General features: G+C 44.2%; 1 protein-coding gene across 1 annotated transcript; it reads left to right on the top strand.

Moving 5' to 3' along the window:
* Positions 1-172: 172 nt before the first annotated feature.
* On the top strand, positions 173-13,830 carry LOC120317704 (cathepsin Z-like). Its single transcript, XM_039364512.1, has 6 exons — positions 173-521; positions 2,898-3,061; positions 6,422-6,601; positions 7,870-8,020; positions 12,297-12,459; positions 13,529-13,830. Exons 1-6 carry the CDS (start codon positions 370-372, stop codon positions 13,640-13,642), a joined length of 924 nt encoding a protein of 307 aa, XP_039220446.1. The 5' UTR covers positions 173-369; the 3' UTR covers positions 13,643-13,830.
* The last annotated feature ends 1,596 nt before the right edge of the window (positions 13,831-15,426 follow it).

Genomic DNA, 15,426 nt, shown 5'->3' with positions numbered 1-15,426 from the left:
GCTGCCTAGCTGGGCTTCCCCAACTTTTCTGGAACAACACAAATTCCCCTGCCGGTGATTCCCTGGCTCAAGGCGGGCCACGCTAGTGCAAGCTGGGGATGCTGGGATTCCCTTACCGGGGTTCTGCTTTTCCGCGGTGCAAGAGAGTCACGCGGGGTATGTGGGGGGGAAGGGGGCAAATATCGTAGAGAAGCCGCGCGTGGGTGAGCTTCAGCGGGCGTCCACGTGCGCGCGCGCGTGCCGCTGCTGTCATTCACGCCCGGTACCCGGTGCTCCTTTATAAGCAGCGGGCGGCTGTGGGGCGGCCGCCGCAGCCGAGGCTCCCGAATTGGCCGGGAGGACAGAGGGTGACCGTCTCCAGAAGCCACCATGCCTGCGCCTCGTCTGCCGCCGGCCCTCGCCCTGGATCTGCTGCTGCTGCTGGGCGCCGCCGCCGCCGCCGCCGCCGCCGCAGTTGCTCTCCACTTCCAGGAAGGGCAGAGCTGCCATAAGCCCCTGACGCGCAAGCTCGCCGGCCTCCGGTAAGGTAGCAAAACCGCGGCCCCTCCGCCCGTAGCCCGGCTGCCGGTTGCAATAGCTCAGTGGCGACGGCGGCGCATGTTTTGGTGAAGCGCCTGCAGCTGCGGGCATCCCCGGGAGGCAGCCGGGGCCGGGAGCGCGGGAATCTCCGCGCGCTCGGATCTTGACTAACCCTGCCCTCCCGGGAGGAGGTTGGAAGGTCGGATGTCATTACAAGGTAGCGTCTCTGATCCCGGGTCAGGCTTCTGTCTTTCCAGGGCCGGAGAAACAACCCGTGTCCGGAACGGTGCGGAATTGCTGTCAGCCCCTGCTGACATTATGGGCAACTCGCTGTTTTCCCAACTTTCTGCTGCAAATTATGGAGATGAGATTGAAATCCCCAACTAAATCTCTCGTAATGACTCCGAGTCTATACCCATAACCCGCTTAATCGGGTTAAGCGATGCATCCGCACATCAAACTAAGTTTGTTGGGGGGAGGGAGGAGTTTAACGTGCTGAGTGAACTCTGCCATTGGTTACATTCTGATGCTTCGTTTTGTGCAAGCTCAGCAACCCGAATAAGCATCTTGTGTGAATTCAGCCTTTGTGTCCAATAAGGATCCCCAGATGTGGACCCTTTGGATGACAGTGGTAGAACTGATTGAAACTGATTGGCAGGGCTGGTTAAATGGATGTGGGAGCAAAGCAAGAGACTTCTGGAATTTGGTCTCCTCCTTCGGGGTCAATCCAGAGCATTTAGGATTTCAACCCCCAGTGTGATCTCGGAAGGCTGTTTAATTTTTACTCAATATAAGCCAAGGAGCCTTCTTGAATGACATTGAAAATACACAGAGGAAAAAGAGATTTGTAAATGATGCTGGTTAAAAATAAAGCAAAATAAAAAGATTAAAAGTGCTGGTCTATGTGGGCACATCCATGATATTCATGGTACCTTGGAAGCAGTTTGCCATTCTGTTCTTGCAAGATGCCTTAAAAAAAGCTTCCTAGTACAGATATTCCTCATGTCGTGATTGCCTCGTTTAGTGACTGTTTGCAGTTACTATGGTGATGAAAAAGTCATTTTGCAACTCAGTCTTCACCTTTGCCAACTTCAAGAGTCTGTAAACCAAAGGAAAGCTGAAGCCATAAGCGCAGTTAATGGTTTCACTTAGTGATCACTTCCCTTAATGACCTAGTTGCCGGCCCCAACTGAAGTCAGGAAACAAGGACTACCTGTATAGACTTGAGCCCTGGAGTTTCCTCATGGAAATTCTCCCATGCAGCTACTTCTGTTGCCCTGCTTTCCTGATAGGAAAGATGAAATGAACAGACTAGTTATTTAGTTCCTTAGATATGATGTCCATATCTAATGATCAGCATCATTAAATATATTCAGAGAACGGTGTGGGTGTTTATCCTTGTGTTCATAAAGTAATTTTGTATGTCTCAGCACATCAGAAGCATCAAGGGATCCAACATAATAGTGTTCCCAAATATGGGACTTATATTTGTCCCACTTTCTTTCATCATTGAGAAGGGAAGCCGTCTTTCTGCTCTGAGTAAGGAGTAGCCCCCTCCCTCATCTTCTGAGATAGGATTCATTTCTCCCTTTTCATTATCCAATGACCTCTCTGACCTCCACTTTTTTTCTGTTTAGTACATAAGATTGTGACTGACAGTCAATTCCTTCTCAATCAGCTACTTGATAAGATTATGTGTCATCAAGTCAGGGTCAACTCTTAGTGACCACACTGATGAACCTACTTCAGGATGGTCTGTGTCTAACTTGGCCTTTCAGATCTTTCAGCAGTGCATCTTTTCTGCTATAACCATCCATTTTGCTGGTGGTTGTTGTCTTCTTCTTTTTCCTTCTATCTTTCACTTAGGTCACTTATCATGACTGGTCCTTGTAAAGATCCTGGTTGATACCAGAAAATACTGGCTTTGGAAATGTCTAAAGAAAGAATTCATTCTGTGCCTGAAAGTTGAGGTTGTCCTCACCATCATCACTGGCATAGGTGCAATTGTAAGATGATAATAAAGTGCAGTTTCATGATTGATAGCAAATGATCAGAGCTTCTTGTCTGTGCCTGCTGGCCCTGTTTGACTCACCTAGTCTGGTTTTTGGTTTTCATAAAACCAAAACCACTTTTTTTTATTCACATCTTGATCTTTGATACTTTTCTCTTTTGAGTAACTTCCCCATACGTTTTGTAACTTTTGTTATTAGCTTAGTCTGGAAAGCAAGAGAATCACGAGAAGCTTAAAGACAGTGGAAAAATGAGTAAAATCTTCCGGCAATGTTAGAACATGTTATTCCCCTTTGCTCCTCCCCCCAAATGGGAAAAAAGTACCAGTTGGTTCTCTCTTCTGACACTCTCATCTTTCCTCTTAACAGAACTTATCCTCGTCCTCATGAATATTTAGATATTTCAAATCTGCCCAAAAGTTGGGACTGGAGAAATAGAAACGGAGTAAATTATGTGAGCGCCACTCGAAACCAGCATATTCCCCAGTACTGTGGATCTTGCTGGGCTCACGGCAGCACCAGTGCTCTGGCAGGTAAGTAGTTGTTCTATGCTAGGCTTGTCTCCTTTTTCATAAAAATACACTATGCCTAAATATGGAGGCTCCCTTCCTCTCTATTATAGTTTAATCTTAGTCAATAGTCCTTCTCTCTGTGGGTTGGATCCTAAATTGACTTTTTTCAGAGTGAAAAATCAAGACTTCACGTGAAGTTCCAATTAAACTGATTTATTACTCAACATGCCTATGCACAAGAATCTACTCAACTAACAGCACTATGTTGGTGTAAGATAAGAGTCAACGGAGTTTAAGAAGGGTTGGACTTAGTCGTTTGTGGCTATGTAGAGATTCTAAACTGGTTCCTTTTTTGACTCCACTCCCATTTCTGCCATTCCTTCTCCTACATTTTTCTGTTATTTAAAACTGCCTCCAATTTGCACCAGCTCTCCTGCTACTATAACTTTTCCCCAAGCCTAGTCTGAAGAGGTGAATCCTGTTTGATTCAAGGATAACTGATGTACTCCAGGATGGGGTTTTTCAGTGCCTCTTACAAAGTAGGAACAGGGATATGCACCATTGGGTCTGTGGCCAGCTTCCACAATAACCACAAGTAGTTCCTTGCCTCACAGGATATCACTTGTTTTTCAATATGTTTTTAATTTCATGGTAAAAGAAAATTGGCCTATTGCAAAGCAACCTTCCTCCACTAGGATGCCCTCCCAATGAGTGGGCTTCAAGAATTTGCAGCATGTCTGCTACTGAGAAATTGTGCAACTCTGTACATCTGGAGTCTCCCAGTCCAGAATGGGCAAGATGCTCAACTTACGGCTATAAGCCATAATTGAGACTAGTATTATGGTTGTAATTCATGCCAGTTGGCAAGTAGGTCATCACACGACTGACCCAATTTTATAATATCTTTTGGGATGGTTATTAAGTGAGCCCATTGTCTGCCATTTGCATTTTTTGCCAAAACCTGGACATGAATGCTGGTTTCCGGCAAAAAAATCATTGTGTCACCCATCCCAGTTAAATTAATTAGCAAAGAAAGACTCCTGGCACATTATTCTTTTTCTGAGAGTACTGTATACTTTATTGAGAATAAAGTGGTTTCAGATTGTTGCAAGGCAGAATCTGTTGGCTTGGTGCAAAAACGATTCAATTAAGTTCCCCCTTTTTCCCTGGCCAACCCCTGTTATCAGTCAATATCCAGTTATAAGATTGTTTAGGAAATGGCTGCTACTGTATGTCGGCGCCTTCACCAATTCCACATTCTTTTTGTCTGACCTTGTTATGACCCAGGTAGTCAAGGCAAGACAGGCCTTTAGAGAGTCCTTCATTGCTCTCAAGAAGTGCTCAACAAACAGCCCTCCAATGATCAGTAAGACTCCACGCCACATGCTATCCTGAAGGCAGCCACCCTCAGTCCCCAAACAACCGTCCATATATAATAATAATAATAATAACAACAACAACAACAACAACAACAGCAACAACAGCAGAATAGACGAGAAAGAACTGGAGAAGATAATAAAATACAAAGACCTACAAATAGAAATAGAAAGACTGTGGCAAAAGCAAGCAAGGGTAGTCATAGGTGTCTTGGGTGCAATCCCAAAACAACTGGAGCACCACTTGAACACCATTGGCATTGACAAATTCGCTATTAGTCAATTGCAAAAGGTGGCTTTACTAGGAACTGCTTCCATCCTGTGACGATATCTGTAATAACATCAATATCCACATCTGCCTATCCCAGGTCCTTGGGAAGGACTCGATAGGTAGACAAAAATGCCAAATCCAATCTGAACATCTGGCTGACTGTGCGATGATCCATGATGATGATGTTGGAAGGGACTTTGGAGGTCATTTAGTCTACCCCCTGCTCAGGCAGGAAACCCTATACCAGGGATAGGCAACCTTGGCTCTTTTATGACTCATGGATTTCAACTCCCAGAATTCCTGAGCCAGCCATTTCAGACAAATGGCTGTCCAGTCTCTTCTTAAAAACTTCCAGTGTTGGAGCATTCACAGCTTCTGGAGGCAGGTTGTTCCACTGATTTATTATTCTAACTGTCAGGAAATATTACCAGGAATGCCTAGGCAGAAGACAAACGACAGTCCTGGGGGCAATGACAAGGTACAAGGCAAAGGCAGTTGTGAAGGTAAAGCAAAACAAAGAGTAAAAGCAGTCCATAATGCTAAGGCATGTCAAACGGCAGTCCTCAAAGCAAGGCAAAAAGGCAGGAGTCAAAGCCCGGGGAATATAATCCAAAACAAGCAATTGTTCCTTCTCCTTAAGTTACTCCATCCCAGGTGTTCCTTGTGAGGAGGAGTAGACTTGCAGCCCTTCTCTGAGCTTGCCTACGCTCTGCGCTCTGTGCTCTTGGATCAAGTGGAGGAGGCAGCTGTTCCTCATCAGAGGAGATTGCCTGCCTAGCAGCATCACTGCCTGTCAGCAACTGATCTTCCCCTATGTCTGTACAGGCAGACAGCTGTCTATCTGGTCGACCACCTCCCCCAGGGGCCCGGGACAGCATCGTTGTCAGCCCCTGGCCTCTCTAAACATGACAAGAGAGGCATGCCATCCCTGTCACTTCCAACTTCTTCTCCTCCTCGTCTGAACCGGGCTCCGATGGGGCCATGACAGACCTTGCACTGGATTGGTGTCAGTACCAACAGGGTTTCATTCCCACCCCCATCCCCATCCTTCCCCCACATTCCAATCTCTCCCCCCCCACACTGTAAAAGTCAGACTAACAAGATGCAATGCGAAGCTAGAAGCAGAACTACAGCCATGACACGTTGTAAATCATGGCCACGTGTCTGTGGGCCACTGAAAAGGCAGGCTGGTTGCCAAACACCTAAAATGCAATCATATGCCCACAGGGGTGGGCTGGGGTGACAATTGGAACTTCAAATCTGGGTAATAAGTACTTTTTTGGGGGGGATCCATTATTACTTGCATCCAATCATAACTCAAGGACTACCTGCATTTTTTTAAAACAATAGCCATGGGGAGAAATTTAAAAAAGTCAAAATGATGGTTGCAAGTTTGTGATTGAAGCCCTACCTCCTGCAAAAAAGGGGTGGGGGACTTTGATCAAGCAGGTGCCACCTTGAATATTTGATCCCTTCCTAGGCTTGCCATCATGGGAATGGTCCTACAAAGGCCCAAGTATTGTTCTTAGAAAGTAAAAGTACCCCATGGGAGGATGTCACCGGGATCACTATTTTGTAAGCCCACCTGGACATAGTTTCAAAGTCACAATGGACCCCTTCTCCCCCAAAGGCTGCCCGCTCCCTTTTTCCCCATAAGAAAGCATCCTTCAAAGTCCAGAATGCTGAAGGCCCCAACCCATGCCATACATCAACCATCTGCTCCTTTTCTCTCAGATCGCATCAACATCAAGAAGAAAGGCACCTGGCCTTCTGCTTACCTCTCGGTTCAGCACGTCATTGATTGCGCCCAGGCAGGGACCTGTCATGGTGGAGACCATACAGGCGTATGGGAGTATGCTCACCAGCATGGTATCCCTGATGAGACCTGCAACAACTACCAGGCAAAAGATCAAAGTAAGAGAATGGGGCAGCCCTGACCTTAACCCAACTTGAAAATGTGCTCATCTCTGTATCTCCATCCTTTGATCGCCATGTGTTAATGTGAAGCTCTGCAGATAGAAATCAGCTCCAAGGGGCCTTCATCTCCATCCCACCCATAGAAGTTCTGATGTAGCCCTCCAGGGCAAGGTGGTTAGAAAGAATAGGGGATATGATACCAAAGGCCTTCAGTTTTTTTTAGATGTAGCATAGCTACCAAGCTTTCTGAGTCATGACCAGTCATGATACTCTTGGAAGTATCTGTGGAATACCTTTCTCCCACCAGTTTGATGTAGAGATTAAGGTGGTAGATTAGAAACAGGACATTCTGAGCGCTAGTCTTCCCTTAGGGCTGGAAGCAACTGGGTGACTTTAGGCCAGTCACTCTCAGCCCAACCCATCTAATAGGGTGGTTGTTGTTGGGAATATAGGAGGCAGGAGTGTTGGACATGCCTGGTGCCTTGGGATGCACAAAATAGGATATACATCTAACAATAAGCAAAGGAGTCTTAGGATAACATTTAGAAATTTTAGACAAACATCCAGCCTAGGAAATCTTCGGAGTCGAAACGTCGCCAAGATACTTCCAATTTTACGCCGGAGAAAACCCGAACAACCAAAGACCTACATACAAACATCCGCGAAAACCTCAGAAAACATATATATATGTATGTATGTATGTATGTATGTATGTATATATAAAATGTTAATACCTTTTATTCAGAGATAGATAGATAGATAGATAGATAGACAGATAGATAGATAGATAGATGTTCCAACAACTACTTGAATAAGTCCCTGCAATTTTATAGAATATTGGAAGTGGTTTGCCATTGCAGCCTTCTTCCTAGGGCTGAGAGAAAGGTGACACCAAGCTGACTTTGTGCCTAAAGCAGGACTAGAACTCAAGATTTCCCAGTTTCAAATCTAATGCTTTGACCATTGCACCAAACTGGCTCTCGTCAGTTTTTAGCTTTTTACACGAAACTATTTATTTGCTATATTTATATTTGCCACTTTAAATGGGGAGTGGGCTGAAGGCAAGCAGGAGGTGATTCATCCAGTTGTCAGGACATATGTTTAAATATCTATCTATCTATCTATCTATCTATCTATCTATCTATCTATCTATCTATCTATCTATCTATCTATCTATCTATCTATCTATCTTATTCATTTCATTGTTCTCATCTTTTTGGGGAAATGCAATTTTCTGGTGCCAAAATTCTTTTTGGTTTTCATAGAGTGCAAGAAATTTAACCAATGTGGAACGTGTAGTACCTTCGGGGAATGCCACGTGATAAAAAATTACACCCTCTGGAAGGTTGGAGATTATGGAACTCTCAGTGGTCGAGAAAAGATGATGGCGGAAATCTATGCAAATGGACCAATCAGGTAAAGCAATGCATCGTTTATGCTAAGGCTCAAGATCAGTGTTTCTCAACCTTCACAAGTTTAAGATAGGATAGCTGGGGAATTCTGGGAGTTGAAGTCTGCACATCTTAAACTTCAAGGTTGAAAAACACTAGGTAATATGCGGAAGCCTTCACGTAATTGATTATGTCAGTTGATCTGTTATAATTTTTTGTGTGGGATGCCTTTGGATAAGTGTGGGTTGCTGGAGACTGCCTGAAATTTTCTTGGCAAGATTTCAGAAGTGGTTTGCCATCGCCTGCTGTCTGGGGCTGAGAGAAAGGGACTGGCCCAAGGTCACCCAGCTGGCTTTCTGCCTAAGGTGAGACTAGAACTCCCAGTTTCCCAATTTCTAGCCTGATGCCTTTAACCACTGCCTCAAACTCTCTGTCAGACCTAACATATCTAGGCTACAAGAATCAGGATAACCATTAAAGGTATTCTGGAACATATATGTAGCCCTAACTAGAGAGCAGGTATCAGTTTGTTGGAGTGTCTGGCAGTTATTGGGTTAAATGCTAGGTATGTGGATGGGTCAGTGGGAGGAGTTCCAAAGGGTCATTGGGAGACTTCCTGGACACAAGCCACATGGGAATCTCTTTGCCTGTAAGAAGCATGGGCCATGGAAGGTCACACAATGGGCCTGAGTTGTTATAAAGATGGTATGGAAGAGCATCATACTTTTACCTGAAGAGATGGTCTAAAGAAATGGACAAAGGATGTATTTTCCAGGAGTATCAACCACAGCGTGAATGCAAGTAATCTTTTTAATAAATATATTTTTTGTTTATTATAAGATCTTTTCTTCTGAGTTATCTATCTGACTAGATTTAAAAGAAGGAGCTTTAAATTTGAGTCAGAATAAAAGGCATCAAGGAGTTTACATTTTCTATGTAAACTGGAAGTATACTAGCGAAAGCAATTAATTAATACTATTAAAGAAACTATCTTAAATCATTGGGATGGAGAGGAGGGGAAAGAATTTTAACCATCAGATTTTGGATTCTGATACACTTATAATTCACTTTATTAAACCTAAGGCACTCTACTAGCTTAAAAACCCTAGAATAATCCAGTAAGAGAGTTTGGGCTAATATGTATAGCCAGGGCTTTTTTTCTCATACAACGTCCAGAACCACTTTTTGGATGGAACGTTGTACGGTAGGCAAGGCGGGTTGTATGACATGTGTGAGTTCTGGCACCTTTTTTTTTTTTTTTAGAAAAAAAAGCACTCTGTTGTTAGAAGTAAAGTCTTCATCCTGGTTCATCCAAGCCGGGAATAAATAAGCAAACATGGTGACTGCTTTGGGAAGAAGGTTACAGTTTATTGAAGAAGCAGAAAGATGGTTCTTCAGGAAAGTGCAGAGGAGAGAAGAAGAGCGAAGGGCTGAGCACATGGGGCAGTAGGCTTTTATACCCCCTCTAGCCTTGTTTGGAATAGTTTCCTGTTCCTGTGGCATGAACCTTGAGGCTGTTTCTGAGTGTTTGTCTAGGCCTTGATATCTGTGGTTTAATTCTATTATCATATCCTGCTTCCCAGGTGATGGGGCTGACTCCTAGAGTTTGGGTGGGGTATGCAGATCTTCTCTTTTGTCTTCTTGATTGCTCTGGCTTCAACTTTCTGATGGTTTTACACCTGCATTTGTATAGGGCTAAAGTCTTGCTTGGGGCAGAGAGATAGATTTGGGGCCAAGTTTGGTTTTAAAAAGTCCTTTTGAGGAAAAATATATTTTTCTGCCCTTTTTAATATTTCCTTCTGGGCTAACTTTCATCACTGTATAGGCATGCAATTGCAGGCTAATAAACCAAGAGGTTGTTATGATTCCTCGTCAGCCAGTGGACCCGGCAGCTCTGGGGAATCAGAGGAGACATCAGAGAGAGAGGAAGGCTCTGATGAGCTCCAAGACATAGTCTGACGAGGAGCCTGGCCCCTCCACTTGCGCTCAGGCTGAGACACAGCTGTGCTGGGAGGCTGAGTCGGAGAGTGAAAACTCACAGCTGGAAGACATCCAGGATGCAGACAAAGAGAGTAGGACAGAGGAATGCAATGGGGCGGCTCCAAAGGCAAAGGAGAAGGTATTAGGAAGCCACACCTTGGGCTGCATAATAAAAGGGAAGGTGTGGGAGGTGCTGGTTGCTGAAGGCAACCATTTGCGTTAAGGAATCAAGTTTCAGTGAATTGTATTTTGTTTGCCTTTGCCTTTGGACATTTTACTCAGCTCTGTAAATAATAAAAGGGAATTATTTTTTTCCTGCGGTTCCAGCCTGCTGAAGAGGGTTTCTCCTTGTGAGCTTCATAAGGACTCATGCAGGCTGGGACAGAACAGAGGTTTCCAGGGAAAGAATGGTAGATGGTTTCACAGGAGATTCAACAGGAAAAAAAAAAACCCTTCAAACCCTGCCTAAGCAGGGGGTTGGACTAGAAAACCTCAAAGATCCCTTCCAATTCTATTACCACTATTGTTGTTGTTATTATTATTGCAGTGCTTGAATTTATGTATTTATTCTGTATGTGGCATTTACAGAGATCATGCAAAAACTGATATGTAACACTAATAAAACTTTATATACAAACACAAATATAAGTTTAAGTAGAGTATCAGCAAATATATATATGTGTGTGTGTGTGTGTTCACGCATGCACACATACAGAATACATACCTTAAATTAACATAAAAATCATAAAAAAAATCACCATAATCTGGAGCCATAGAATTGCAATGGGATAGATGTTACAACTCGATATCTAAGGAAGCTAACCATCTAGCTCATTGGTGGTGAACCTATGGCACACATGCCAGAGGTGGCACTCAGAACCCTCTCTGTGGGCACACGTGCTGTTGCCCCAGCCTTGCCTCCCCCCGTGACCCCCTCACCAGCAGCCCCCTGGAGGAGAGTTGCCCCCGAGCGTGGCCCATGTGGAGCAGCACAGCCAAGGACATGGCAGCCAGGCAGCATAGACAAGACTCTGCCCTTACGCCCCATCGCGCAGTTGATGCTGCGGGGCGCAGGCAGAGGGCATGGCCACCATGGCACTGCTGGGCTGCCTGGGTGATCTGTGGTGGGCCCTGGAGGTGGTGAGTGGCCCTGCGGGCAGGCAGGGTGGGGGCGTGGCAGGGGGTGGAGCAGGACCAGGGCCAGGTTTTGGGCACTCGGTCTCTAAAAGGTTTGCCATCACTGATCTAGCTACTTCTTAGTGTGGCTGCAATAAGGTCATTCTGGATGCCTTGAAATTTCCTGACAAGATCTTCTCGAACTATATGTGTTATTGTTTGTTCCGATGCACAATTGCATTGTAGGTTCTTGGCTATCCCCTACTTTATGAGCTATTTTATTAATTTATTTTTTTTTATCCTGCCTTTATTACTTTATAGGTAATTCAAGGCAGTGAACATATATAATACTCCTTTATCCTCCTGTTTTCCCCACAACAGCTAGGAAAGCCCAGGATTGTAGAGGAAGTTTCTGGAATTCTTTCCAACCTCTTAACAGCAGCTCTGCTCTTGATCACATGACCCAAAGGGAGGGGCTTTAAAGGGGAACCTTGGGTAGGATTCTGGCAGGCTGCCCATTTGCCTCTTCCACTGCATTGAGGGGAATTTCCCAGAAATGTTTTGTTCCTTGGCATTTGGCCAAACCTGGCCATTTTCAAACATGATTTTCTTTTGCTGGCTGTCACACTGAACTTGGTCTTGTTCTGATCAGTTTTTCAAGAGTTATTCTGCTAATAGATGGAATCTTTTTATGTGCTTTCTTTCAAATATCCCAACAGGTTGGAAAGAATAAAACCATTGTAGAAGAAACCTTTTCTATGTTGTTGTCAAGAAATCTGCAAGGACAGGTCCATATTGTACTCCAGTGACAAACCCAACTTCTTCAAATCTATTTTTTTTCCTTCTTGCAAAGATCCAGATTCTGAGTTCCCATGGCTAAGGATGGACTTAAACCTTAAAATCAGCCCGATACCTTAATCCAGTGTTTCTCAACCTTGACAATTTTAAGGCATGTGGACTTCAACTCCCAGAATTCCACAGCCAGCATTGCTGGCTGTGGAATTCTGGGAGTTGAAGTCCACATGCCTTAAAATTGTCAAGGTTGAGAAACACTGCCTTAATCGCTGCACTACACCAGCTCTCATTAAATCTGACCAAAATCAGACTTTGTGATTGGATAGTGGTCTTCATGAGGGTGTCTAAAGTTGCTAGTTTCAGTAGTTTTCATCCTGAAGGTTTTATTCTTGCCTTTTGTTTTTATGTAGTTGTGGGATCATGGCCACTTCCAAACTGGATGCATACACTGGAGGCCTGTATGAAGAATTCAGCATCTTGCCTATAATAAACCATATCGTCTCTGTTGCTGGTTGGGGGGTAGAAAATGGGACAGAGTATTGGATTGTCCGGAACTCTTGGGGAGATCCCTGGGTAAGGAAGACATGATACATCAATCTATATTATCACTTTTTAAGTATTTAACTGGGTGGGTAAAGTTCCCTGCTTGATATGGCAGGCTATGAGGATTCCAGCTGTGAAATATACCAACAAGCTATATAGGGGTAGGGTTTAGTTAGATCTTTATAGATCAGTGATTCTCAACCTTTTTAATGCCGCGACCCCCAATCGGTCGTTAAATCGAGGACTACTCAACTGGTTGTAAGTCGAGGACTACTCAACTGGTGCAGCACCTTTTGCAGAATGGGACTTTTGGTGGGCTCAGCAGGGCAGAGACAGCCTGGACAATTCCTATTGGCTTTTGAAAGCCAATAGAATTAGACTCTATTCAAGAGAGTCTATTCTATTGGCTTTCAAAAGCCAATAGAATAAAAGGGAGTAGCACAGCTAAGGAAAAGGGGAAAAAATGGCGGACTGCGTTGTTTGGCGACCCCCGTGAAATGGTCGTTCGACCCCAAATGGGGTCCCGACCCACAGGTTGAGAACCACTGTTATAGATAGTCCTCGACTTAAACAACTATTAATTTAGTGACCATTCAAAGTTACAATGGCACTAAAATTACAAGCAATTTTCACACTTCTGGCCATCTCCGCATCCCCATGGTCATGTGATGACCATGACATGACAACCAGCATTTAATTACAGTGGTTGCAGTTTCTGGGTCATGTGATCATCCTTTGTGACCTTCCCAGACGGCTTGTGACAAGGAGGGTCAATAGGGGAAACTGGCTTCCCTTAATGACTGCAGGATTCACTTAACAACTGCAGTGATTTGCTTAATTGTTTTTGTGGCAAAAAGGTTGTAAAATCAGTGTGACTCACTTAACAACAGAAATTCTGGTCCCAATTGTGCTTGTAAGTCGTGTTACTTCATTATTGCTGTTTAGGAAAAGTTACTTCTTGATTAGATGTAATTCTCTATCTTGTAATTCTCTGCCTTGGACCCAGATTACAGTTCATGATTTAAAATATTTTTAGGGTGCTACCTTAACACAAGAAAGTAATGCTCTTACATGAACGTGTGCAACTAACGTCTTTCAGGGAGAGAGTGGCTGGCTTCGGATCGTGACCAGTGCATATAAAGATGGAAAAGGAAGATACTACAACTTGGCTTTGGAAGAGGAGTGTGCTTATGGAGACCCAATACTCACCTGAATTTGCCACTGCATTTCTTTGACTGGTGCTTTGGGAGATTTTGCTAAAAAGGAAAATATCCTGCAAAATGCACTCTTCTTGAGAAAGAGGCCGTGCTATGCAGTAGCATTTGAAATATTGATGATGAAATATTACCTTAATTCAGTATTTCTTTTAAAATGATGAATAAAGGTAAAGGTTTCTCCTGTCCAGTTGTGTTGGACTCTAGGGAACAGTGCTCGTCTTCATTTCCACCGAGAGAGCCAGTGTTGTTGTCCAAAGACATTTTCTGTGGTCATGTGGCCAGATTGGCTGTACACCAAGGTGCACAGAACGCTGTTAACTTCCCGCTGAAGTGGTACCTATTTATCTACTCGCGTTTGCGTGCTTTCAAACTGCTCGGTGGGTAGAAGCTGGGGTAAGGATGGAAGCTCACCCCATCACACGATGCTTGGATCTTGAACTGCCAATCTTTTGATTGAAAAGCGCAGAATCTTAACCGCTAGGCCACCAATATCCACTCCCAAATCGACATCTGCATTAGGTACACAGAAAATAAATGCCAGAAAGTTTGCTTTCTTCTTGAAAATATTCACCAGTTGTCATCTATGCCAGGGGTAGATAACCTTGGCTCTTTTATGACTCATGGACTTCAATTCCCAGAATTCCTGAGCCAGCCATGCTGGCTCAGGAATTCTGGGAGTTGATGTCCACGAGTCATAAAAGAGCCAAGGTTGCCTACCCCTGACTATGCATTGGCAAAATAAGATATACATTTGATGCTGGGGGTCCTACATCCCAAGGTTGCAGTAAGTCATGGTGATAAAGCAAAATGTCAGGGCATGAAGTAAGGCAGGTATTTAGGTAATTAGCAGCATATCAACGATTTGGATGAAGGGATAGATGGGGAACTCATCAAATTTGCAGATGACACCAAGCTGGCAGGAATAGCCAACACTCCAGAAGATAGGCTTCAGGTACAGAAGGATCTGGACAGACTTGAACACTGGGCACTAACTAACAAAATGAAATTCAATGGTGAAAAAAGCAAGGTTCTACATTTAGGCAAGAAAAACCAAATGCACAAGTACAGCATAGGTGGCACCATGCTCAATAGTAGTAACTGTGAGAGGGACCTCGGAGTCCTAGTAGACAATCACCTAAATATGAGCCAGCAGTGTGCTGCAGCTGCCAAAAAGGCCACCACAGTGCTAGGCTGCATTAACAGAGGGATAGAATCAAGATCATGTGAAGTATTAATACCACTCTTCAATGCCTTAGTAAGGCCACACTTGGAATACTGCATCCAGTTTTGGTCACCACGATGTAAAAAAGATGTTGAGACTCTAGAAAGAGTACAGAGAAGAGCAACAAAGATGATTAGGTGACTGGAGGCTAAAACATATAAGGAACGTTTGCGAGAATTGGGTATGTCTAGTTTAACGAAGAGAAGGACAAGGGGGGACATGATAGCAGTATTCCAATATCTCAGGGGCTGCCATAAAGAAGAGGGAATTAAGCTATTTTCCACAGCACCTGAAGGCAGGACAAGAAGCAACGGGTGGAAACTCATCAAGGAGAGAAGCAACCTAGAACTAAGGAGAAACTTCCTGACAGTGAGAACAATTACTCAGTGGAACAGCTTGCCTCCAGAAGCAGTAAATGCTCCAACACTGGAAGTTTTTAAGAAGAGACTGGACAGCCATTTGTCCGAAATGGTGTAGGGTTTCCTGCCCGAGCAGGGGGTTGGACTAGATGACCTCCAAGGTCCCTTCCAACTTTACTATTATTATTATTATTATATT

The sequence above is a fragment of the Crotalus tigris genome, unplaced genomic scaffold (genome assembly GCF_016545835.1).
Source record: "Crotalus tigris isolate CLP2741 ecotype Arizona unplaced genomic scaffold, ASM1654583v1 scf7180000019768.410792, whole genome shotgun sequence".
Lineage (NCBI taxonomy): Eukaryota > Metazoa > Chordata > Lepidosauria > Squamata > Viperidae > Crotalus > Crotalus tigris.
This window is presented reverse-complemented; position numbering and strand designations above follow the sequence as displayed.

Excerpts from the sequence above, each read along its gene's own strand:
- LOC120317704 (XM_039364512.1), top strand. The coding sequence starts at position 370 with ATGCCTGCGCCTCGTCTGCCGCCGGCCCTCGCCCTGGATCTGCTGCTG. Across the intron at positions 6,602-7,869 it reads CTACCAGGCAAAAGATCAAA|AGTGCAAGAAATTTAACCAA; the intron begins GTAAGAGAATGG and ends TGGTTTTCATAG. Across the intron at positions 8,021-12,296 it reads TATGCAAATGGACCAATCAG|TTGTGGGATCATGGCCACTT; the intron begins GTAAAGCAATGC and ends GTTTTTATGTAG.